Genomic DNA, 24,612 nt, shown 5'->3' with positions numbered 1-24,612 from the left:
ATTTCCCATATTTCCTTTGTTTCTTCACATGCTTCATCTCCCCTGTTATCAATGCCCCCATCTAAGTAGTGTGACTATGACAACTAAAGAAACTACATTAACTTACTGCTCTCACCTGATGTGATTTTATTTTTAATTTATTTACTTTACATCTCTATCACGGCTCCCTCCCTCCTCTCCTCCTGTTTCCACCCTCACACCAATTTCCTCCTCTATCCCTCCCCTTCTCCTCAGAAAAGGTGAACCCTCCCACCAACCCCCACCCCTGCCCAGCACATCAAATCAGGACTAAGCTCATCCTCTTCAACTGAGGCCCAACAACCCAGCTGGTAGAAAGTGATCCAAAAGTAGGCAACAGAGTCCCTGTCAGAGACAACCCACATTCTAATTGCTAGGGGACCCTCATAAATATCAACCTGCCCATCAGCTATATATGTGTAGGGAACCTTGGTTTTGTTCAAGGGCTTCATTTTATACCCATAGCAAATAGAAAGTGGAGGATGAACAATAACATTCCATCTTTAATCATAGCAGTAAGGGGAGCAGAAGCAAGTGGATCTCTGTGATTTCAAGGCCAGCGTGGTCTACAGAGTTCCAGGACAGCCAGGACTACACAAAGAAACCTATCTCATTAAAACAAAAATCTTATAATCCATCATCTAAACCCTAAGTCATACACAGTCAGAGCATCTTCAACTTGCATCCCAGAAAAAGAAACTTTAAATTTAAACAAAAACTTGTAATGAAGATTCAAGTTCTTCCTCTCATGACCAAAAGAAAGGGGAAGAATCCCTTTCCAAGAAGAATCAGTATACTCCTTTCTTGTCCCCTTGTCCCAGTTCTTCTCATCCTTATCATGCTCATCATCATCAACATCATTCAGCAAATCTCACCATTATGTACAATATTTCCAAATCTGGTCTTTGTTGTAATTTGGGGTGAGTGAACACCACTTTTTTCCAAACACCTCCCCATCCTCCGTACAATCCCAGTAGATCAGGTGTCTGTACCAGAAGGGAAAGGCACATGGAGCATAGTCTGTAAGAGAGTCAGTAAAAAGAGGAACATTTTCTTCTTTGCAACACACACATACACACACACACACACTTCTGTACAATATGCTCTTCCCTAGTCCACCAATAGCTTAAAAAATAAGATTGGTACCACTTGCACTCTATTTCTCCTTTGATGTTCTACAAGGAGTTTTCTTGTCAATATGTTGAAGTCAAAACACCATTAATACAGATGTATTAGACTCTATGTGATTTTGATGCTGTCAGAAATTATGTATCTCATGGACTTGGAAGACAACTCAGTATCTAAATTCCTGTGTTCGTGGATGACCCAAATAAAAAGCCAGGCATCATATTACATGCCTTTAATTTAAACACTGGGAAGGTAAGGGCAGGTGGGTCCCTGGGCTTACTGACTGGGTAGTCTCACCAAATTAGCAAGCTCCAAATTTAATGAGAGACCCTGTCTCAAAAAATAAATAATAATAAAAAGGTAGAGAATACTAGAAAGAGATACATGACATTGATCTTTGGCTTCTACGTGCTCAAAGGTACACACCCATACATAAAACATTATGCACTCACACCTAACAACAAAGAGGTTGTGTGACTCTAATCCTCACAAAAAAAATACTCTGGATTCTGAGTTCTTGTCTATCACACAAAATGGTTTCTAAGACAAGGGATGACACTTGCATCTGTGAAATTTAGAGTCAAGACACTTACCTGACAGAGAACAGTACTTCCAGTAACCTTGAAAAGTCTTGTTCAAAGAACACCACTTGTGTTTTGCATTGAAATTGACACAGTCATAGAATATTTCATTTCTATACCAGAATGGAAAGGCACATTCACCATCTAAAGGAAAACAAAAATCCTTTATCCATTCCTGAGTGTGTTATTAGTGTTTTTTAAAACTGAATTTCTGCCCTAAGACATCTACATCAACACAGAGAGAGAGAGACAGAGACAGAGACAGAGAGATGGAGAGGCAGAGACAGACAAACACACACACAGCTCAGGGAACATCTCACAAAGGGGGTGGAAAGAATATAATGCCAGGGGGATGAAGAGCTATGACATGCTGTCTTCTAGACATGCCATGGTCACTGCTCTCATGAATTCACTGCAGCTGTGGTGACCTGCCTAAGATCAAGCCAACAAGATCAGCCATCACTATTAAACCCAGTGAGTTACCAAAAAGGGGACATGAAAGGAGAAAGGGGATGTTAGAAATGTGAGGAGTGGGCCTGGTTGTTAGAGATGGATAGGATCAAAATACATTATTTACATGTGTGAAATTATTGAAGAATAAATACAAACCATTCTAATGTGACAGAGTTTCTGTTAATATAGAATTATTACACCTCCCTCTCCTTTAAATGTGTTAAATTTATATTTTTTTAATTGTTCAATTTCAAAAGTCTTAACTGAGTTTTTTCAGGGCTCAGTGGTTAAGAGCATATACTGCTATTACAGAGGACCCTTGTTCAGTTCCCAGAATTCCAGCATGGTAACTCATAACCACCTATAATTCAGGCTCCAAGGGAAAGGGGATACTATATATATGGCCTCTACAGGCAACTGCACTCACATGAGCTCACCCAAATACAGTTTTAGGCACATACATAACTAAAACCTAAAAATAACTCTTAAAACAAAAAGGTGAGTTCTTCCTCAGAATCCCTGACCTCAGAAATCAAAGCCACTATTAGAACTGTGAATGCCATTATGACAAAAAATGCACAAGACCTGTGTCTTAGTTAGGGTTTCTATTACTGTGAAGAGACACTATGACCATCTCTTATAAAGGAAAACATTTAATTGGGTTTGGTTTACAATTTCAGAGGTTTAGTTCGTTATTGTCATGGCAGGAAACATGACAGCATTCAGGCAGTCAGGGTGCTGGAGAAGGAGCTGAGAAATGTACATTGGAATTGGCAGGCAGCAGAAAATGAACTGGCTTGAGTTTCTGAGACTTCAAACCCCAGCCTCTAGTGACATACCTTCTCCAACAAGGCTATACCTCCTAATAGTGTAACTCTTTATGAGTCTATGGGAGCCATTTTTATTCAAACCATCATAACCTGCACCAAACAAGCATCAAAAAATATTGCTTATTTGACTCTGCCTAGGTTGGTGCCATGTTTTTGTTTGTTTGTTTGTTTATGCCCTCATGTTCTGTGTTATGATTACTCATGTCAATATTACTAGTTTATAACTACTTTTTTAATTCTTTATTAATTACATTTTAGATGTCATGTTTTTATATTGAAATATCTATACTATGGTTAGACAATGATTATAAAACTAAGTGGTCTTCTACTTCAGTGTTGTTTTATTCACAATATCTGAAATTATTATTGGTTGATTTTCTATATAAAATTTAAAATCTGTAATTTCCTATTAGAATGGCAGAAGTTCAGATGAAAAGGGAGGAGGACCTCCGCTTTCCATGGACTTGGAGAGGGGCATAGGAGAAAATGAGGAAAGAAGGATGGGATTGGGAGGGGAAGAGGTAGGGGGCTACAGCTGGGATACAAAGTGAATAAATTGTAATATAAAAATAAAAAAAGAAAGGCAGAAGTTTAAAAGTATAAATTTTTAGTGCTGGTAAAAATTCATGGTGGCAGGACACAGAGGAAGACAATGCAGCCAGTCCTGGTGAGACCTGACAGACTAGGATCAGATGGAAGGAGAGGAGGACCTCCCTTATCAGTGGACTGGGGGAGGGGCATGGGTGGAGAAGAGGGAGGGATGGTGGGATTGGGAGGGGAAGAGGGAGGGATCTACAGATGGGATACAAAGGGAATAAACTGTAATTAATAAAAATAAAATATAATAAAAAATTCACTGTAGCATAATCCACTGTTGTATCTGCTTACAAGGAACATATGGAATGTTTAATGAAAAAAGAGAAAAAGAAAACTTTTATTAGAAGCAAAATCGCTAATGTTTCCATTTTATGGCATCAGTAGAGAACTCATGGGGACTGAAAAGATAGCTCAGTGGTTAAGAGACTGGATGATCTTCCAAAGTACCTGGGTTCAGTTGCCAAAACCCACATGGCTGCTCACAGCCATTTGTAACTTCAGATCCAGGGGATCTGATGCCTTTTTCTGGCCTCCTCTGGCAGTAGGCATAGATGTTGCAAACAGACATACAGACAGGCAAAACACCCATATGCATAAAATTGAAATTAAAAATAAACAGCATGTATTAATAATAAAAAATTTCTGATCAACTTACCTTCTACCTCTGGATTTTTAATTATAGAATCTGAAAAATAAAAATTTTGGTAAAGTTTATTTTAATCTTAGACTTTAAAACAGATTCTTCTAACAAATAACATTAATAGATATGTTAGTCTGAGGAAAAACAACACTGGCATGAAATTATGTCAAGGATATTGTCTTACTGTTTCATTGCTGTGAAAAGACACCATGACCACAGCAGCTCTTACAAAGAAAAACATTTAATTGGGGCTGGGTTACAGTTTCAGAGATCTAGTCCATTACCATCATGGTAGGAAACATGGTAATGTGCAGGTAGACATGATGCTGGGGGAATCGAGCTTTCTACATCTTGATCCATAGGAGGCAGAAGGAGACTGTACCACACTGGGCAGAGCTTGAGCATAGGAGACCTCAAAGCCCACCCCTATAGTGACACATTGTTGCCACACCTAATCCAACAAAACCACACCTCCTAATAGTGCTGCCACCTATAGGTCACACAAATGGGAACCATACCTATTCAAACCACCACAGATATCACACATGTTCTGTTTTCAGATCCAGTTTTATGCTCCTGAAATAATTTATTTTACAAAAATCCTACATATTTGTTCATTGCTGGGATTGAACTCAGGGCCTTGTGCATTCTGAGAAAGCACTTAGCCATGTTTCTAATCCCTTACCGGAAAAACTCTTGCAGGCTCTCTAGTAATCCTGTACCTGTCTTGATGACTTAATTCCAAAGTACTTCATCATCAGTGTAAGAACTTTATCTCTTATCAAAGTTTGATTGGCTCTTAACATTAATTATCCAGAAAATGTATTTATAATACATTTATCTTATAGTAGCTACAAAGCCAGAATCTAATATTTTTATTAGATTTACTAGTATTATTTTAAATAGGCTTATAGTTATTTCTTTCTCATAATATCCCATATATTAGAAGTCATCTTTCCAGTCAAGTTAACTAGGATTGTTGACAATAGATAACGTGTGTTTCTGGGTTTAGTTAAAATGACATTCCAATTCACAGCAGTTCGCTCAGAAAATCACAACTGGTCCAAGTGCAGAGGATAAGTGTCTATGGAGTATTGCTACAGATGAAACATCTGTATAATAAACCCTACCTCTGAGGCTTAAGGAATAACATGGATGAAGGGTAGAGATTGCAATAGCCAAAGACTAGGTAAAGCCAGATGAGGGAATGTAATGCCCCCTCCTGGCTGCTATGAGTACCAGCACTAATACACACATACCCCCACAGAGACATACACTTACATATGAAAAATTAAGAGTAAAATAATTCAGCCAGGTGTGGTGGTGCACAACTGTAATCCCAGCACTCAGCAGGAGATAATAATTTGTGAATTTGAGGTCAGCATGGTCTATAGAGAGAGTTCAGGAAAGCCAAGGCTACAAAAAGACACCCTGTCTCAAAAAACAAAAGCAAACAAAACCCCTCTTTTTAAAAATAGTGAATTAAAATTAAAATGTTAGTCAGTAAGAGAATACATGCTTTATAGTATACTAAGTGTAAAGAAAAACATGCTTTATAGTGTAGTAAGCTGTAACCAAAAATGACCATACAAACAGACACAGAAAAGTTCTGCTTCATAATTTTTGAAGTATTCAGTCTTTGAGAAAAGAAAATAATAGTTTGATATGTGCATAACAGCACAGTTAATCACATGAAAGTACTGATAGAAAATTATTATTAATATTTTTGTTACTTCTTTAAGAATCTCATGCATATTTTAATTATACTCATTCACTCCAGTAAATTTTTCCAGATCCACACCAGATTCCACACTCACCCAAATTTGTCCCTATATATTACAGAGTATGTAGCCATACTAGAATCCACACTCTTGAAGAGATGTAACTCTTCCTCTCTCAGCAGCTATCAACTCACAGTAGCTCCTCAGCTAGGGGTGGAGCTTATTGCCTATTTCACCATTCCTAATAACTTATCATTATACCCACAGATTATTGCAGCACTCAACACTCATCAGAAAAGCTTCTTTTTTAATTAATTTTTTGTTTTTGTATTTATTACCATTTATTCATTTTGTATCCCAGCTGTATTTCCCTCCCTCATTCCCTCCCAATCCAACTCTCCCTCCCTCATCTCTTCCCACGCCTCTCTCCAAGTCTACTGATAGGGGAGGTCCTCCTCCCCTTCAATCTGACCCTGTTTTATCAGGTCTATTGGTATAATGTTCTTTTAAAATGTATACACCTTACCCTTCTTCATTCAAATGCTGATATCTACACCACCACCACCCCCCCGTTTCAATCTGGATGTTGCATTGTGATACTCATTCTAACCATCCTGTCTCAACTCTTGTGTAAACTGGCCAAAATGAAGCAACTAGACACAATGTTGAGCGGGGATGAGCCAGAGGACAGGAAAGGAGTGGGAGAAGAAAGGGTGAGAGGAGAGCTTAGGGAGAGCTTGAAGAGGAGAGCTGGAAGAGAGATCTTGAAACTACATGGAAAGATGGACTGGACCTAAGATATCACTAAAAGCAAGTATAATGTGGGAAATCTAAATGTTAGGAAACTATGAGGGCTTGGAGGTTTAGGATGGAGTAACTATTGCCCAGCATTGTGTTCTAGGTTAACTAAATAAGCCCAGTCTCTGTGTGGTGATTTGGTTATACAGCTGCTGAGGATTAACAGCAAGCATTACCAGAAAATAAATCAATAGTAAATATTAATCGTCACTTACAACAAATGGCACCCAACTAATCTAAGTATCCATACCCTTTAAATCATATTTTATCATAATTTGGTGGGGAGAATAAGCTCCCAGTGATAAAACCCAAACTTAAAACAAAACAAAAAAAAAAGCCCAAGTCAATTACTGTCTCTATAAGAGAGACTCTTAAACCTGCCCAGGAGCAAAAGACAGCCTCCTGTGGGTAGACCTGAGACTTCCCTAACAAAACTGGCTGCTGCTGCTGCAGTTTAACTGAGCGGTACACAAGCATGGCTCTTTTATACTGTGGCTGGCTCAACTGGCTCAGCTATACAGCCATGGCAGGAAAGAAAGGAACTGGAGGCAAACAAACCTCTAGACAGAGTTTGGTCTAAACTGCATCTAAAATAAAAAATAAAAAAAATTGCTATGGAAGAGGATATTTTAATCCCTTTGTCTTCATTTTGGCTGTCATATTCATGGATCTGGTTGCAGTATGTTTAATGGTGTTGGTTCTTCTCCATGCCTTTTCCAAGATAGATCAAGGAGAAAATGGGGGAAAAGCCAAGGATTGGGATACTAAGTTACTGATAAGAAAAAGGGCACTCTTCCTAATAATTAGATTAATAATGGCTAAAATCCAAAGCTCACTGGCTACAAGATACTTGGCAGCTCTTTCTGGTAAGGATCCCCCAATTCACTGAAACATCAACAAAAAATAACCAACTGGGCTTTGTTTGTTAAAAAGCGTAAATTGGCACAACTGACCCCAAACTTAAAATTTTCTTGTCTGTCTGTTTGATTTTCATTTAAAGGCTTTGATTTACAATGATACTGATTTGATATATACATATGCATTTAAACAAGTATGTGAAGTCACATGCCTTTCTTTCCAATACAAAGTAAAAAGAAACAGGCAAGTCTCTGAGTTCTGGATCAAGCTTATTTACATAATGAAAGCCAGGATGTTAACTCCTGCTGTTTAGCCATTTACAGAGATAGTCTAAGATTCAAAATGACAAAATTTTCCTTAAGTTTACCATGTAAATTCTTTTTTCTTAATAATAGATGTTATATCCTTACTGATCTAAAAGTTGGATTCACAACAATTTTAGGTTTATGTAAAGAGAGATAATGTCACACTGCTCTGAAAACTGTCTTATCCTTTTAAATGTGAGATCTTTTCACTGGGGAAAAATGTTGGTCATGCCTGATGTAAAAAAGATTCAAGAGGCTTAAAGATGTCAAAGTACATGCCAACCTAGTTTAGTCCCAAAAACTCAAAAATTATGTTCATATGTTTAAAAAACAAAACTGTCCTTCCCATATCAAAAAGGGGTAAGTCAAAGAATAGCCAAAGCAAATGTAAAAATACAGGTACAAGATGCCTAGGATATATTTAAATGCAAAGGGTAAGAGAGTTTATATGCTAATGCTAAGAGAGATTAAATAAAGTTCCACTAAAAAGGCATAACTGTCCACTCTGTATAAAAAAAGAACTGCCAAAAAATAGCCACAAACAATGTAAAACCCAAGTACAAGATATGTACTAGGGTATGCTTAAATACTAAGGGTAAGAGAATTTATATGCTAATGCTAAGATAGTTTATATAAATGCTAAAAGTAAGAGGGAGTTTAAATAAAGTTTGGCGATAAAGGCACAACTGCCCATCGTGTATAATAAGGGGCAAGCCAAAAAAAATAGCCACAAACAATGTAAAACCCAAGTACAAGATGCCTAGGGTATGCTTAAATGCTAAAGGTAAGAGGGAGTTTAAATAAAATTTGTCTATAAAGGCATAACTACCCATTCCATATAAACAAGGGGATAGGACAAGTAGCTACAACATATATAAAAATGTAGGGCTAAACCTCAAAACAGGTACAAGATACCAACAGTATGCTTATATTCTAAATTAAAAAGGAGTTTATATAAAGTTTACTTAAAACATGTGTTTTCCATGGAGTTAGTCAATTGGCATGGAGCACGTCTCGCCCCTGGGGGCAATGGTCTCCTGAACCTACTCAGACCTCGGACACTACCACTGCTAGTTCTAGAACTGACACAGGATGTTCCAACGAGGGGTTAAGGCTTCTCATAATATTTCCTATAAGCCCACACCTGTTTGTCTATATCCCCCATTTTTATTCATTATTAGCCAGATAGAGCCAAGTAATTGTGGTAATGATACTTGCTTTTTTGCCCAATGCTGGAATGCTAGTAAATTTAGGTATGCCCTGGTTACTCGCATGCCTCACTGGGTGCCTGTGCCCATTGATGCCCCTCACGCTATGACTCTCTTCAGACAGAAAAGGGATCTTGGAACTACAGCCACCATTGTTACTACCATCTCATTGACGGCTGTTGGAGCTACCACCAGGGCATTAGCCATGAGTCATACTGAGCAGACTGCTCAGACCCTGAATAATCATTTAGCCAATGTAGCTCATGCCTTAGTTGTACATAAAGGAATTAATGCTCAACTAAAAGGAAGCTTGATGGTGTTCAATCAGAGGATTGACCTCTTGCAGGAGCAAATTGATACCCTATGGCAAATCGCTCAACCTGGCTGTCAATGAAAGTATGCTGGACTTTGTGTCACTACCATACAACATGAGAATTTTTCCTGTGCTGCAAATCTGTCTAAACAATTGTCGAGCTATATTTTAGGTAATTGGACTGGAGAATTTGATATTACGATGGAGCAGCTGAGAGTGGCCATTGTCACAGTAAATTCTACCAGAGTGGACGCAGGACTAGCCACAGGATTATCAACATGGATTGCTGCAGCCATGAATCATCTGAAGGAATGGGCGGGCATGGGAGTATTAGCAGGCCTTCTGGTGTTGGTCTCCTTGGTTTGCCTGTGGTATATATGCAAGATTAGAGTCTCACAACAGTGTGATGCAGCCATGATCATTCAGGCCTTTACAGCCATTGAAGCAGGACATTCTCCCCAAGCATGGTTGGATACCATAAAAAGCTAAAATGATAAGCTCAGGATGCGAGGCTAAGCACTGCACTCAGGGTCAGCCGCTTTGGACCCAGAGAAGAGCATGTCTGATTGCATGCGGGTTGATGCCCCAGGTCCCGCCTCTGAGAAAAAGGTATCAGACGGGTCTGATGCTCTTTGGGTGGATGACACCTAAATGAACATCTGTACAAAGTCCCAATTTATTTCTAATATCAGAGATCAGACCTCTACTCTTGCCTGATGCATCTAAAACAAAAAGGGGGAACTGTAGAGAGCTGCGGAATGCTATGCCTTAAAGATGGAGCTGGTTTCCGCCTTCCACCTTCCCGATGGTGAGTGCTCTCTGTCACAAACAACTCCACATTTGGCTAAGGCCGAGGATCTGGCTTGCTTCCATGTATGTGGACCTATCTGCATTGCCCCCGTGGCACGCCTGGGTTGGCTACCCAGAGGCTATTTAAGCTGTGGGCTGGCTTTCCCCGGGGTCCGAGGATTGTTCAATGTTCCTGAATAAACTGCATTGAAAAAAAAAAAAAAAAAAAGAAGAGTCAGCGAAAGTACAAGCTGCTAAGTACTTATTTTTAAAATCTTAATCTTTGAACAATAATGCAAATCTTTGTGCCTTATTAAAATTTAATTCAATCAAGATGGCTGAGTAGGTAAAAAAAAAAAATCTTGTCACTAAGCATGGAAATCTGAGTTTGGTAATGGGTGCCATAGATGGAAGGAAATTATTTAGATAGCTGTACTCAGATGTCTACAGATTGTGGCATACTAAACTTGGGTGCACACACACACAACAAATGAACAAATGTAAAAAATTATTTTCAGGCAATAAAACTAAGTGAAGATAAAGCTAAAAAAAAAATATGTCTCTAGCCAAAGTTTCAATATTACATGACCAAGAAATCCTTGGCTGTAATATGTTCAAAATGTATTATGCTAACCTTTTAATTTGCATAGATAAAATTGGCTTACAGCTTAGCTTCATCCTGCACATCTCATACACTTATAATTTTAGAACTCTGTAATGTCTGTGAGAAATTATATGTTTGCAGAACAAAAGAACTGGACACCAAAGATGCTGGATCAAACCTAACAGAATCATTCTTCAGCATGCTGAGACATTGACACATCTGTTCCAACATCTTGCATGTTCTAGCATTCTGCTTGTTCCTGCCTCAACTGCTTCAATTGCCATTTCTCATCAAAGCCTGCTCCCAAAAGAACTTTGAAAAAAAGCTACTAATTTTACTGGTACAGCATTTCAGACTGTTCCAAAGGGAACTTTTATTAAGCCTGAAATTTCTCAATACTCAAAGACTGAACCACAAATGTTATTGCCATAACATAAAAATTAACCATTTTTATTTGGGCCCCCTACAGGATTTCTACATGTCCAAAATGTCAGCTAGAAGAAATCCAAGAGAACAACATCCAATTTTCCTTAAAGGGGGTTGGGTATGTTTTTGGTTGTTTGCTATGGCTACGAAATTTTACTGTCATTGGGAGATGTTTATTATTAATGGTCTTAATCAAAGTGAAACAAGAAATATACAGGGATATCTTATAGGAATAGAAAAAAGGTAGATTATTGAATCTACTCAAATTAGGGTTTTATTTGTTATTCCCAAATGAGGTTAATTTTAACTCTGGTATAGGATTTTGCATATTGATGCAAAAATAAGTCTATTTTTGATACATTTGTATAAGCTTTAGTATATTGATAGAAAGTCAAGGTTACTTCCAATACTTTTAAACAGTTATTAAAAATGGGTTAAGGTATTAGGTAATGCAATTTATTTGCTAGTTATTGAACTCATAGTCATGTCAGACACTAGTCTAATTTATCACAGGAGTATACATCCTAGGTTTAACAGATACATATGATTTTATAGACAGATCGATTATATAAAGATAGGTAGTCTTAAAAAATTTCAGAGACCTACAGAATATGTCATTTAAAAATGTATTTATTGTTTTAAAGATTCTTTGACAATGAGACAAGTCATTTCCTGGCAGCACCCCACCTACCTGAAGGAAGATAATGAGACTCGAAGAAACTCCATATGGAGATGGCTTCAAATGTGGCAAAGACACTCAGGTAAAGAAAATACCCTCGCTTCATGACAGACAACTTTTGCCAAAAATGGGCAAGCTTAAATGCAGGACAAGTCGACTGCCAAACTCTGCCAAGACAGGGTAAGCAAGTCCTAAATAGTTCCTGTTGCACTTATGTCTGTCAAATATTCTGAGCCAGAAGGCTGAAGATGATGCTCCAACATTATAAAGAGTTATGGGTGATTGTTCAGGCTGCAAACTGTTTCTGTCAATTTTTATTTTTTGAAAGCTGCTAACATGCACTTCCTATTTACTCTAATAACTAATTTCATTCCTTCTCAAGTCTCTAATAAGGTTGAAGACCAAATACTTATAGTGCCACAATTAAGCCTAAATTGTTTAGAAGTTAAGAAATCCTTTCATATAGGTACTACCAATAAAGATAAAAGTTAATTTAGGTATAGAACTTTTAATTTGTCAACATAGCCAGGATAATCAGATACTTTCTCCTGAGTTGCTAAATACACATAGACTAGACATTGCACGTGTAGATTTTACCTAACAGTTCTCATAATTTCATAATTATTGTATTGAAAGAAAAGGGGCCTTTTATTGGACTTAAAGGGGGAAATGTTGGTATAATGTTCTTTTAAAATGTATACACCTTACCCTTCTTCATTCAAATGCTGATTTCTACACCCCCCCGTTTCAATCTGGATATTGCATTGTGATACTCATTCTAACCACCCTTTCTCAACTCTTGTGTAAACTGGCCAAAATAAAGCAACTAGACACAATGTTGAGCTGGGATCAGCCAGAGGACAGGAAAGGAGTGGGAGAAGAAAGGGTGAGAGGAGAGCTTAGGGAGAGCTTGAAGAGGAGAGCTGGAAGAGAGATCTTGAAACTATATGGAAAGATGGACTGGACCTAAAATTTCACAAAAGCAAGTAAAATGTTGGAAATCTAAATGTTAGGAAACTATGAGGGCTTGGAGGTTTAGGATGGAGTAACTATTGCCCAGCATTGTGTTCTAGGTTAACTAAATAAGCCCAGTCTCTGTGTGGTGATTTGGTTATACAGCTGCTGAGGATTAACAGCAAGCATTACCAGAAAATAAATCAATAGTAAATATTAATCGGCACTTACAAGAAGGTCTCATGAAGACTGGCTGCACTGTCCTCCTCTGTGGCCTGACTAGGCTGCACCCCAAGTCAGGTGGAAGTGATCAAAGAGCCAGCCAATGAATTCATGTCAAAGACAGACCCTGTTCCCCTTACTAGGATGCCTACTTGGGTACTCAGCTGCCATGAGCTACATCTGAGTAGGGGTTCTAGGTTATATCCATAAATGGTCCTTGGTTGAAATATCACTTTCAAAAAAGACCTCTAGGCCCAGATTTTTTGGTTCTGTTGCTCTCCCTGTGAAGCTCCAGTCCTCTCCAGGTCTTACTCTCTCCCCCTTCTTTCATAAGATTCCCTATACTCTGCCCAGAGTTTGGCTATGAGTCTCAGCATGTTTTGATACATTGCTGTGTGGAGTGTTTCAGAGACACTCTGTGGTAGGCTCCTGTCATGTTTCCTGCTTTCTGCCTCTTCCAATGTGCATCCCATTTGTCTTTCTGAGTGAGGATTGATCATCTTCCCCAGGGTCCTCTTTCTTGCTTAGTTTCTTTTTTATTTTTCTTTATTAATTACACTTTATTCACTTTGTATCCCCCCTGTGGCTTCCTCCCTTCTCCAGTCCCAATCACTTCCTTCCTCCACCCTCTGCATGCATGCCTCTCCCCAAGTCCACTGATAGGGGAGGTCTTCTTTTCCTTCCTTCTGATCCTAGTCAATTAGATCTCATCAGGAGTGGCTGCATTGTCTTCTTCCATCTCCTGGTAATGCTACTTCCCCCTCAGGGGGAGGTAATTAAAGAGCAGGCCAATCAGTTCATGTCAGAGACAGTCTCTGTTCCTATTACAATGGAACCCACTTGGATACTGAACTGCCATGGGCTACATCTGTGCAGGGGTCTTAGGTTATCTCCATGCATAGTCCTTGGTTGGAATAGCAGTCTCAGGAAAGACCCCTGCGCTCAGAATTCTTGGTTCTGTTGCTCTCCTTGTGGAGTTCCTGTCCTCTCCAGATCTTACTGTTTCCCACTTCTTTCCTAAGATTCCCTGCACTCTGCCCAAAGGTTGCCCATAAGTCTCAGCATCTGCATTGATAGTCTGCAGGGCAGAGCCTTTCAGAGGTCCTCTCTGTCAGGCTCCTGACTTGTTCCTTCTTTTCTCCTTCTTCTGATGTCCATCCTCTTTGCCTTTCTGGATCTTGCTTAGTTTCTTTAGGTGTACAGATTTTAGTATGTTTATCCTATATTATACGTTTAATATCAACGTATAAGTGAGTATATACCATGTGTGTCTTTCTGCTTCTGGGTCACCTGATTCAAGATGATCTTTCCTAGATCCCACCATTTGCCTGCAAATTTTATGATTTCCTTGTTTTTAATGGCTGAGTAGTATTCCACTGTATAAAGGTACCACAATTTCTGTATCCATTCCTCCATTGAGGGGCATCTGGGTTGTTTCCAGGTTCTGGTTATTACGAATAAAGCTGCTATGAGCATAGTTGAACAAATGTCCTTGTTGTGTACTTGAGCATATTTAGGATATCTGCCTAGGAATGATATAGCTGGACCTTGAGGAAGTGTTATGCCTGAATGTCTGAGAAAGCACCAGATTGATTTCTAAAGTAGTTGTACAAGTTTGTATTCCCACCAGTAATGGAGGAAGATTCCCCTTTCTCCACATCCTCTCCAGCATGTGTTGCCACTTGAGCTTTTGATCTTAGCCATTCTGATGGGTGTAAGGTGAAATCTCAGGGTCGTTTGCATTTCCTTGATGGCTAAGGATGTTGAACATTTCTTTAAGTGTTTTTCTGTCATTCTAAATTCCTCTATTGAGAATTCTCTGTTTAGATCTGTAGCCCATTTTTTAATTGGATTACTTGATTTGTTGCTGTTTAGTACTTTAGTTCTTTATATATTCTGGATATTAGCCCTCTGTTAGATATAGCGTTGGTGAAGATCCTTTCTCAATCTGTACGCTGTTGTTTTGTTCTGATGACAGTGTCCTTTGTTTTACAAAAGTTTTTCGGATTCATGAGGTCCCATTTATCGATTGTTGATCTTAGAGCCTCTGCTTTTGATGTTCTGTTCAGGAAGTTGTCTCCTGTGCCAATGAGTTCTAGGATCTTCCCCACTTTTTCTTCTAACCGATTTAGTGTGTCTGGTTTTATGTTGAGGTCTTTGATCCACTTGGACTTTACTTTTGTGCAGGGTGATAAATATTTTCATTTTTCTGCATATAGACATCCAGTTAGACCAGCACTATTTGTTGAAGATGCTATCTTTTTTCCATTGTATGGTTTTGGGATCTTTGTCAAAAATCAACTCTCTGTAGCTGTGTGGATTTATTTCTGGATCTTCTAGTTGATTCCATTGATCTACCATTCTGTTTCTGTGCCAGTACCATAAAGTTTTTATTACTATTGCTCTATAGTGTAGCTTGAGATCTGGGATGGAGATACCTCCAGATGATCTTTCATTGTACAGGATCATTTTGGCAATTCGGGGGGGGGGGGTTCTTATTGTTTTTGTTTTTTCATTTGTCCATATGAAGTTGAGAATTTTTATTTCAAGATGTGTAAAAAATTGTGTTGATATTTTGGTGGAAATTGCATTGAATCTGTAGATTGATCCATAAGCACTGGAGATCTTTCCATCTTCTGAGATCTTCTTCAATTTCTTTCTTCAGAGAATTGAAGATTTTTTCAAACAGGGCTTTCACTTGCTTGGTACTTTCACACCAAGGTACTTCATGTTATTAGTGGCTAATAACACCTATGAAGGGTGTTGTTTCCCTAATTTCTTTCTCTGACCTTTTGTCTTTGATATGCATGAGGACTTCTGATTTTTTTTTTTTTTTTAGTTAATTCTGTATCCAGCCACTCTGCTGAGAGGGTTTGTCATCTGAAGGAGTTCTCTGGTTGAATTTTTGGGGTCACTCATGTATACTATCATATCATCTGCAAATAGTGATACTTTGATTTCTTCCTTTCCAATTTGTACCCCCTTGATCTCTTTTAGTTGTCTTATTGCTCTAGCTAGGACTTCAAGTACTATGTTGAAGAGATATGGAGAATGGGGAGCCTTGCCTTGTCCCTGCTTTCAGTGGGATTGACATAAGTTTTTTTCCATTGAGTTTGATGTTGGCTATATGCTTGCTGTATATTGTCTTTATTATGTTTAGGTATGTGTCTTGTATCCCTGATCTCTCCAATACTTTAAACATGAATTGATGTTGGATTCTGTCAAATGCTTTTTTGGCATCTAAAAAGATGATCATGTGGTTTTTCTCCTCTAGTTAGTTTATATGGTGGATTACATTGATGGATTTCCATATATTAAAGCACCCTTGCATAGCTGGGATGAAGCCTACTTGTTCGTGGTAGATGATATCTTTGATGTATTCTTGGATTCTGTTTGCAAGTATTTTTCTGAGTATTTTTTCATCAATGTTCATAAGGGAGATTGGCCTGAAATTCTCTTAATTTGTTGGGTCTTTGTGTGGTTTAGGTATCACGGTTACTGTGGCATCACAGAATGAGTTTGGTAATGTTCCTTTTGTTTCTATTTTGTGGAATAGTTTGAAGAGAATTGGAGTTAGCTCTTCTTTGAAGGTCTGGTAGAATTCTGCACTGAAACCATCTGGCCCTGGGCTTATTTTTGGAAGGGAGACTTTTGATGACTGCTTCTATTTCCTTAGGGGATATAAGACTATTTAATTGATTTACCTGGTCTTGATTCAGCTTTGGTAAGTAGAATCAATCAAGAAAATTGTCGGCCAAGATGGCGGCACCAGAAGAACACTGCATCTGAGGAGCAGGACAACATTTTCCGTACAACGACCAAGAGACTGAACTCTGGGCCATAAAACAATCATGTTTCCCAGGTGAGAGGAAACCCCCATGGTGTGCGAATCAGTCGGGTCCACTCTCAGGTCCCCCAGCCAGAACCCAGAAGAGATCCCGGGTCGCCCAGGCACTAGGTCGCCAGACCAGAGCCACAAGCCTGCGTATCCCGATCACCTTCTCAGGCTGATTGGTGGGCACAAAAACACCAGAGACTGGGAGCCCCAGTCACGAGAAAAACCCACGGGGAAGGAAAGTAGCTGGACTGGCCACGGGTCACCCAGTCTTTCCCTGGAAAAAGTCTCTCAGACCGGTGGGTACAAGCCACCATCACTGAACTGGGCTCCAGGCATCAGCATGAGGAAGGTTTGTGCACCAGCTCTCTGACACAGATGGAACTTCATGCCCCAGTGCAACAGAATCTGGGAGGCCCTGTTGGAAGAGGGACCCACAGGGAAGGAAGGAAACAGTGCTGACTTGGACCACCCAGGCTTTGTCAGGGGAAAGTCTCTCACAGACCTGCAGGTACAAGCCTCCATCACTGAACTGGCCCCAAGCTGGAAGCACAGAGAGTAGTTGGGCACCCAGCTCCCACAGACTAGCAGGCAAGCGGTCATGCTGCCAGCCCAGAAACCTGCTTTGCACCAACTATTCCTCACAGACAGAACTGTGAGCCCCAGGACACCAGACACTTGGAGTCACTGTCTGGAGAAATCCTCACAGGGAACAAAGCAAAGGGGACAGACTTAGACCACCCAGTATATCCCCAGAAAAGGTCCCGAAGACTGACCCAAACCAGGGACCTGCTGTGCACCAGATAGCCTGCTATTACCAGGAGAGCAGTACACACCCGCCACAGATTACTGCTTGGGTACTGGGGCACAGAGCCCCAACCTCAGACTTACAAAAACCCGGGATCACTGAGATCAACCCCCAGATACTGCTCCAAGGGGCAACCAGTTATCCCTAACAAAACTGACAGGACACACAGGTTACAGCAGCAGCTCACTAAATTCACAGCAAGAAAGAGCACAGCTGTCTTCAGGACTTCTCCTGGTGAGAGGAAAGCCCTCTCAACTAACAAGGACCACAATTACCATTCAGGTCTCTATGCCTGAGGTGAGCAGCAGCAACTCCTGAAAAAGACCAGCCATCCAGTGACTATACACAAAAAGCTGAGAAGGCTTCCTTCAGAAAAAAACCATCTTCCTGCCAAAGGGATTCTCTCCACCACAGTATTCCAGGAACTACCAGAAACCAACTCCAAACACCTAAGATAACAGAATGGGTAGAGGCAAGCATAAAAGTTAAACCAATAAAAGCCAGAGCAATATGGCATCTCCAGAACCCAGTGATTCAAGGACAAGTAGCCCTAGACACCCCAGCATAATTGAAATTCAAGAAGATGACCTAACATCTATGATCATGAAGAAGATAACGGAGGAAACAAATAAAATGCGCAAAGAAGATAAAAACAAACAGATTATGGGCATCCGTAAAGAAACAGAGGAAGTTTCAGCCAAACAGTTTGTGGCCTATAGAAAGGAAATGTTTAAATCACTGAATGAAATAAAAGAAACGGAAGATTGTTCAAACAAACAGCTGGAGGAATTGATGGAAAAACAGGAAAATACAGTCAGACAGGTGAAGGAAATCAACAAACTGGCTCAAGACCTGAAGATAGAATTAGAAAAAATTAAAAAAAAAAAAACAACACAAAAGGAGGAAATTGTGGAGAGAAAGAACTTAAGGAAGAAAACAAGAACTAAAGAGGTAAGCATAACCAATAGACTACAAGAGACGGAAGAAAGAATCTCAGGTGTGGAAGATACAATGGAAGGAATAGATGTATATGTCAAAGAAAATGTTAAATCTAAATAAATCCTGACACAGACCATCCAAGAAATCCAACACAACATAAAAAGACAAATCCTAAGAATAATAAGAGTAGAGGAAAAAGATTCCCTGGTCCAAGGACCAGAAAATATTTTCAACGAAATCATTGAAGAAAATTTCCACAACTTAAAGGAGAGGCCAATAAGAATACAAGAGACCTACAGAACACACAATAAATTAGACCAGAAAAGTAAATCCTCCCGCCACATAATAATCAAAACAGTAAGTATACAGAACAAAGAAAAACTACTAAAAGTTGCAAGGGAAAAAGGCCAAGTAACATATAATGGCAAACCCATTAGAATAGCACCTGACTTTTCAACAGAGACTATGAAAGCCAGGAGGGCCTGGACAGATATCATGCAGACCCTAAGAGAACACAGATGACAGCCCAGGCCACTATACCCAGCAAAACTCTCAGGCATCATAGACAGAGAAAACAAGATATTCAATGACAAAAACAAATTTCAACAATAACTACACACAAATCCAGCATTACACAAGACACTAAAAGGAAAAATACAACCCAAGAAAACTAGCTACTTTCAAGAAAACATAGGAAATAATTAACCTCACTACAGTAAAACAAAAAGCAACCAAGCACACAACCTTATGATCACAGCCAACATCAAAATCAAGAGATATAATAGCCACTGGTCATTAATCTCTCTCAACATCAATGGACTCAATTCTCCAATAAAAAGACACAGATTAACAGAATGAATGCATAAACAAAACCCAGCAATCTGTTGCATACAAGAAACACACCTAAATTACAAAGATAGACATTACCTAAGGGTTAAGGATTGGAAGACAGCATTCCAAACAAATGGACCCAAGGAGCAAGCAGTAGTAACCAGTCTAATAGCTGATAAAATAGACTTTCAACCAAAATTAATAAAAAGAGATGGGGAAGGACACTTCATACTCATCAAGGGAAAATTCCAACAAAAAGACATCAAGACCTTGAACATCTATGCCCCAAATACAAGGGCACCCACATTTGTAAAAGAAACATTGATAAAACTTAAACCACACATACATTCCCACACATTAACAGTGGGAGACTTCAACACCCCACTCTCAACAAAGGACAGGTCAACAAAACAGAAATTAAACAAAGAAACGATGTCTCTACCAGAGGTCATGTGTCAAATGGACCTCACATTTACAGGACCTTACACCCAAACACAAAAGAATTTACCTTCCTCTCACCACCTCATGGAACTTTCTCCAAAACAGACAATATAGTGGGTCACAAAGCAAGACTCAACAGATACAAGAATATTGAGATGTTCCCTTGTATCCTATCTGATCACCATGGAATAAAGCTGGACCTCAACAACAACAGAAATAGCAAAAAGCCTACACACACATGGAAATTGAACAACTTGCTACTAAATGACAGCTGGGTCAGGGAAGAAGTAAAGAAAGAAATTAAAGACTTCCTAGAATTCAATGAAAATGAAGGCACAACATACCCAAACTTGTGGGACACAATGAAAGCAGTGCTAAGAGGAAAGTTCATAGTACTAAGTGCCTTCAATGAGAAATTTGAGACAGCTCATTCAAGCAACTTAATGGCTCACTTAAAAACCCTACAAAAGGAAGAAGCAGACACACGAAAGAGGAGTAGATGGCTGGAAATAATTAAACTCATGGCTGAAATCAATCAATTAGAAACAAATAAAACAATTCAAAGAATCAATGAAACCAAAACCTGGTTCTTTGAGAAAATCAACAAGATTGACAAACCCTTAGCCAAGCTAACTAAAAGGCAGAGAGACATCATCCAAATCAACAAAATCAGAAATGAAAAGGGGGACATAACTACAAACACTGAGGAAATCCAAACAATCATTAGGACTTACTTCAAAAGTCTATATGCCACAAAATTTGAAAATCTAAATGAAATGAACAATTTTCTTGATCAATTCAACTTACCAAAGCTGAATCAGGACTGGGTAAATTAAGTAAATAGTCCTATATCCCCCAAGGAAATAAAAGCAGTCATCAAAAGTCTCCCACCCAAAAAAAAGTTCAGGACCAGATGATTTCAATGCAGAATTCTACCAGACCTTCAAAGAACATCTAACTCCAGTTCTCTTCAAACTATTCCACAAAATAGAAACAGAAGGAATATTACCAAACTCATTCTATGAAGCCACAGTCACCTTGGTACCTAAACCATACAAAGACCCAACAAAGAAAGAGAATTTCAGGCCAATCTCCCTTATGAACATTGATGCAAAAATACTCAACAAAATACTTGCAAACCGAATACAAGAACCCATCAAAGATATCATCCACTATGACCAAGTAGGCTTCATCCCAGGTATGCAGGGGTGGTTCAATATACAGAAATCCATCAATGTGATCCACCATATTAACAAACTAAAAGAAAAAAAAACCATATGATAATCTCCCTAGATGCCAAAAAAAGCATTTGACAAAATTCAACATCAATTCATGTTTAAAGTATTGGAGAGAGGGGGGCAAGATGGCGGCACTGGGAGGACTCTCATTCTGAGCAGCAGCAGCAGGATCAGCACAGTGACCACTAATCAGAACTCGCGGCCATAAAACACAGTCATTGTGTTTCCCAGGTGAGAGGATACCCCACGGTGGGGGATTCAATCAGCTTTTAACTCACCTGGCTAAACCACAGAAGAGATCCCGGTTCCGCCAGACGCTTGGCTGCCTGCTACCAGCCGCCAGCCCCAGCCCCGGCCCAGAGCCACAAGCCAGGGTCTCTGGTCATGGTCCCAGACTGAACCATGCGCAAAACACTATCAGAGACTGGAATTTTCAGTCGAGAGATAACCCCAGGGTACAGGAAACGACTGGGACCGGCCTTAGGTCACCCAGACATCCCCTGGAAAAGACTCGGGTCCACGGGCACCCCAGGAGCCAGCCCGGAGCCAGAGCCCGAAACCCAGGTTCCGGCACTGAGCCCTGCCTGCCTGCGCACTTGACTCACCGCCTGAGATAGAACTGTGGGCACCAGGGCACCAGCGAATGAGTTTCACTGTCCGGTGCAAACACACAGGGAGGGAAACGGCTGGTCTGATCTCAGATCACTCACCCGCCAACCCCAACCTGAAAAGGTCCCCAGAAAATTACTCAGCTTAGGGAGGCACCCAGGTTCCCAAAGGCTGCAAAGGCAGACACAGGCAGTTTCTGCGCACCAGACAGCTGGCAGAGACTGAGCCGCCATCACACAGCTGTGCTCCAGGCACAGGCAGTTTCTGTGGCCAGCCAGCTGGCGGACACTGAGCAGTGCGCACCAGGGCAAAAAAAGACACTAGGAGTCCGTGTCTCCAGAGAATCCACAGGGAAGGAAGGAAACTGTACTGACCTAAATCACCCAATCCTTCCCTAGAAAAAGTCTAGCAGACTAATGGGGCCGAGGCACCAGCACTCAGCTGTGCTCCAGACACAGGCACAAAGAGTTGATGCACGCCTGATGTCCAACTGGGTCACAGCAGCTGATCATTAAATTTACAAGAAACCCAGAAACAGGGCAGCTGCCCCAGAAGAACCCTCTCGACTAACAAAGACCACAGTTACCACTCAGGTCTATATCCCTGAGGTGAGCAACTCCTGAAAAAACACCAGCCATCCAGGGACTATACCCAAAAAGCTGAGAAGACATCCTTCAGGAAAAAACAGCTTTCTGCAAAGGGGATTCTCTCCACCACAGGATCCCCAGGAACCACCAGAAAATAACCCCAAACACCTAAGATAGCACAATGGGTAGAGGCCAGCGTAAAAGCTCAAGCAACAAAAGACAGAGCAATATGGCATCTCCAGAACCCAGTTACCCAGGGGCAAATAGCCCTGGACACCCCAGCATAACTGAAATCCAAGAAGATGACCTAACAACTATGCTCATGAAGATGATAACAGAGGAAACAAATAAGATTCGTAAAGACATAGAGGAAGATAAACTCAAACAGAATATTGCCATCTGTAAAGAAACAGAGGAAGCTGCAGCCAAACAGTTTATGGCCTTTAGAAAGGAAATGCTTAAAGCACTGAATGAAATAAAAGAAACAGAGTTGAAGGAACTAAAAGAAAAACAGGAAAGTACAATCAGACAGGTGAAGGAAGTAAACAAAACAACTCAAGACCTGAAGATAGAATTGGAAAAATTAAAGAAAACACAAATGGAGGAAATAATGGAAAGGAAGAATCTAGGGAAGAAAACAGGAACTACAGAGGTAAGCATAACCAACAGACTACAAGAGATGGAAGAAAGAATCTCAGGTGTAGAAGATACAATGGAAGAAATCGATGTATCTGTCAAAGAAAATGTTAAATCCGAAAAATTCCTGACACAGACCTCCAAGAAATGCAAGACAATATGAAAAGACAAAACCTAAGAATAATAGGTATAGAGGAAAAAGAAGACTCCCTTCTCCAAGGCCCAGAAAATATTTTCAACAAAATCATTGAAGAAAATTTCCCCAAGCTAAAGGAGAGGCCAATTAGAATACATGAGGCCTACAGAACACCCAACAAATTTGACCAGAAAAGAAAATCCTCCCGCCACATAATAATCAAAACAGTAAGTATACAGAACAAAGAAAAAATACTAAAAGCTGCAAGGGAAAAAGGCCAAGTAACATATAATGGCAAACCCATTAGAATCACACCTGACTTTTCAACAGAGACTATGAAAGCCTGGACGGATATCATGCAGACCCTAAGAGAACACAGATGTCAGCCCAGGCTACTATAACCCGCAAAATTCTCAGTCCTCATAGATGGAGAAAACAAGATATTCAATGACAAAAACAAATTTCAACAATACCTACAAACAAATCCAGCATTACAGAAGACACTGGAAGGGAAAATACAACACAAGAAAGCTAGCTACATTCAAGAAAACACAGGAAATAAATAACCTCACTTCAGTAGAACAAAAAGCAACCAAATACACAACCTGATGACCACAGCCAACATCAAAATCAAGGGATCTAACAGCCACTGGTCATTAATCTCTCTCAACATCAATGGACTCAACTCTCCAATAAAAAGACACAGATTAACAGAATGGATGCATAAACAAAACCCAGCAATTTTTTGCATACAAGAAACACACCTAAGACACAAAGATAGACATTACCTGAGGTTAAAGGGTTGGAAGACGACTTTCCAAGCAAACAGACCCCAGAAGCAAGCAGGAGTAGCCATTCTAATATCTGATAAAATAGACTTTCAACCAAAATTAATAAAAAGAGATGGGGAAGGACACTTCACACTCATCAAGGGAAAATTCCACCAGGAAGACATCACAATCCTGAACATCTATGCCCCAAATACAAGGGCACCCACATTTGTGAAAGAAACAGTGATAAAATTTAAAGCACATATAGATCCCCACACATTAATAGTGGGAGACTTCAACACCCCACTTTCAACAAAGGACAGGTTAACAAAACAGAAATTAAACAAAGAAACAATGTCTCTGACAGAGGTCATGAATCAAATGGACCTAACAGACATTTACAGAACTTTACACCCAAACACAAAAGAATTTACCTTCTTCTCAGCACCTCATGGAACCTTCTCCAAAATAGACCATATAGTGGGTCACAAAGCAAGCCTCAACAGATACAAGAAGATTGAAATAATCCCATGTATCTTGTCTGATCACCATGGAATAAAGCTGGACCTCAACAATAACAGAAATAACAAAAAGCCTACACACACATGGAAACTGAACAACTTGTTACTAAATGACAGCTGGGTCAGGGAAGAAATAA

At 39.8% G+C, this 24,612-nt stretch overlaps 1 protein-coding gene across 1 annotated transcript in view; it reads right to left on the bottom strand.

Moving 5' to 3' along the window:
- Positions 1-895: 895 nt before the first annotated feature.
- The window catches only part of Bsph1 (binder of sperm protein homolog 1), a 39,902-nt gene continuing 16,185 nt past the window's right edge, over positions 896-24,612 (bottom strand). Inside the window, exons 2-4 of the mRNA XM_060386146.1 lie at positions 4,263-4,292; positions 1,740-1,871; positions 896-1,038 (exon numbers count right to left, since the gene is read on the bottom strand). Coding sequence (XP_060242129.1) covers positions 896-1,038; positions 1,740-1,871; positions 4,263-4,292 — 305 coding nt within the window. The remainder of the gene's footprint in view (positions 1,039-1,739; positions 1,872-4,262; positions 4,293-24,612) is intronic.

This window comes from Meriones unguiculatus, chromosome 6, assembly GCF_030254825.1.
Source record: "Meriones unguiculatus strain TT.TT164.6M chromosome 6, Bangor_MerUng_6.1, whole genome shotgun sequence".
NCBI lineage: Eukaryota > Metazoa > Chordata > Mammalia > Rodentia > Muridae > Meriones > Meriones unguiculatus.
The sequence above is the reverse complement of the archived record's forward strand: the minus strand, read 5'-3'. Positions and strand labels throughout refer to the sequence as shown.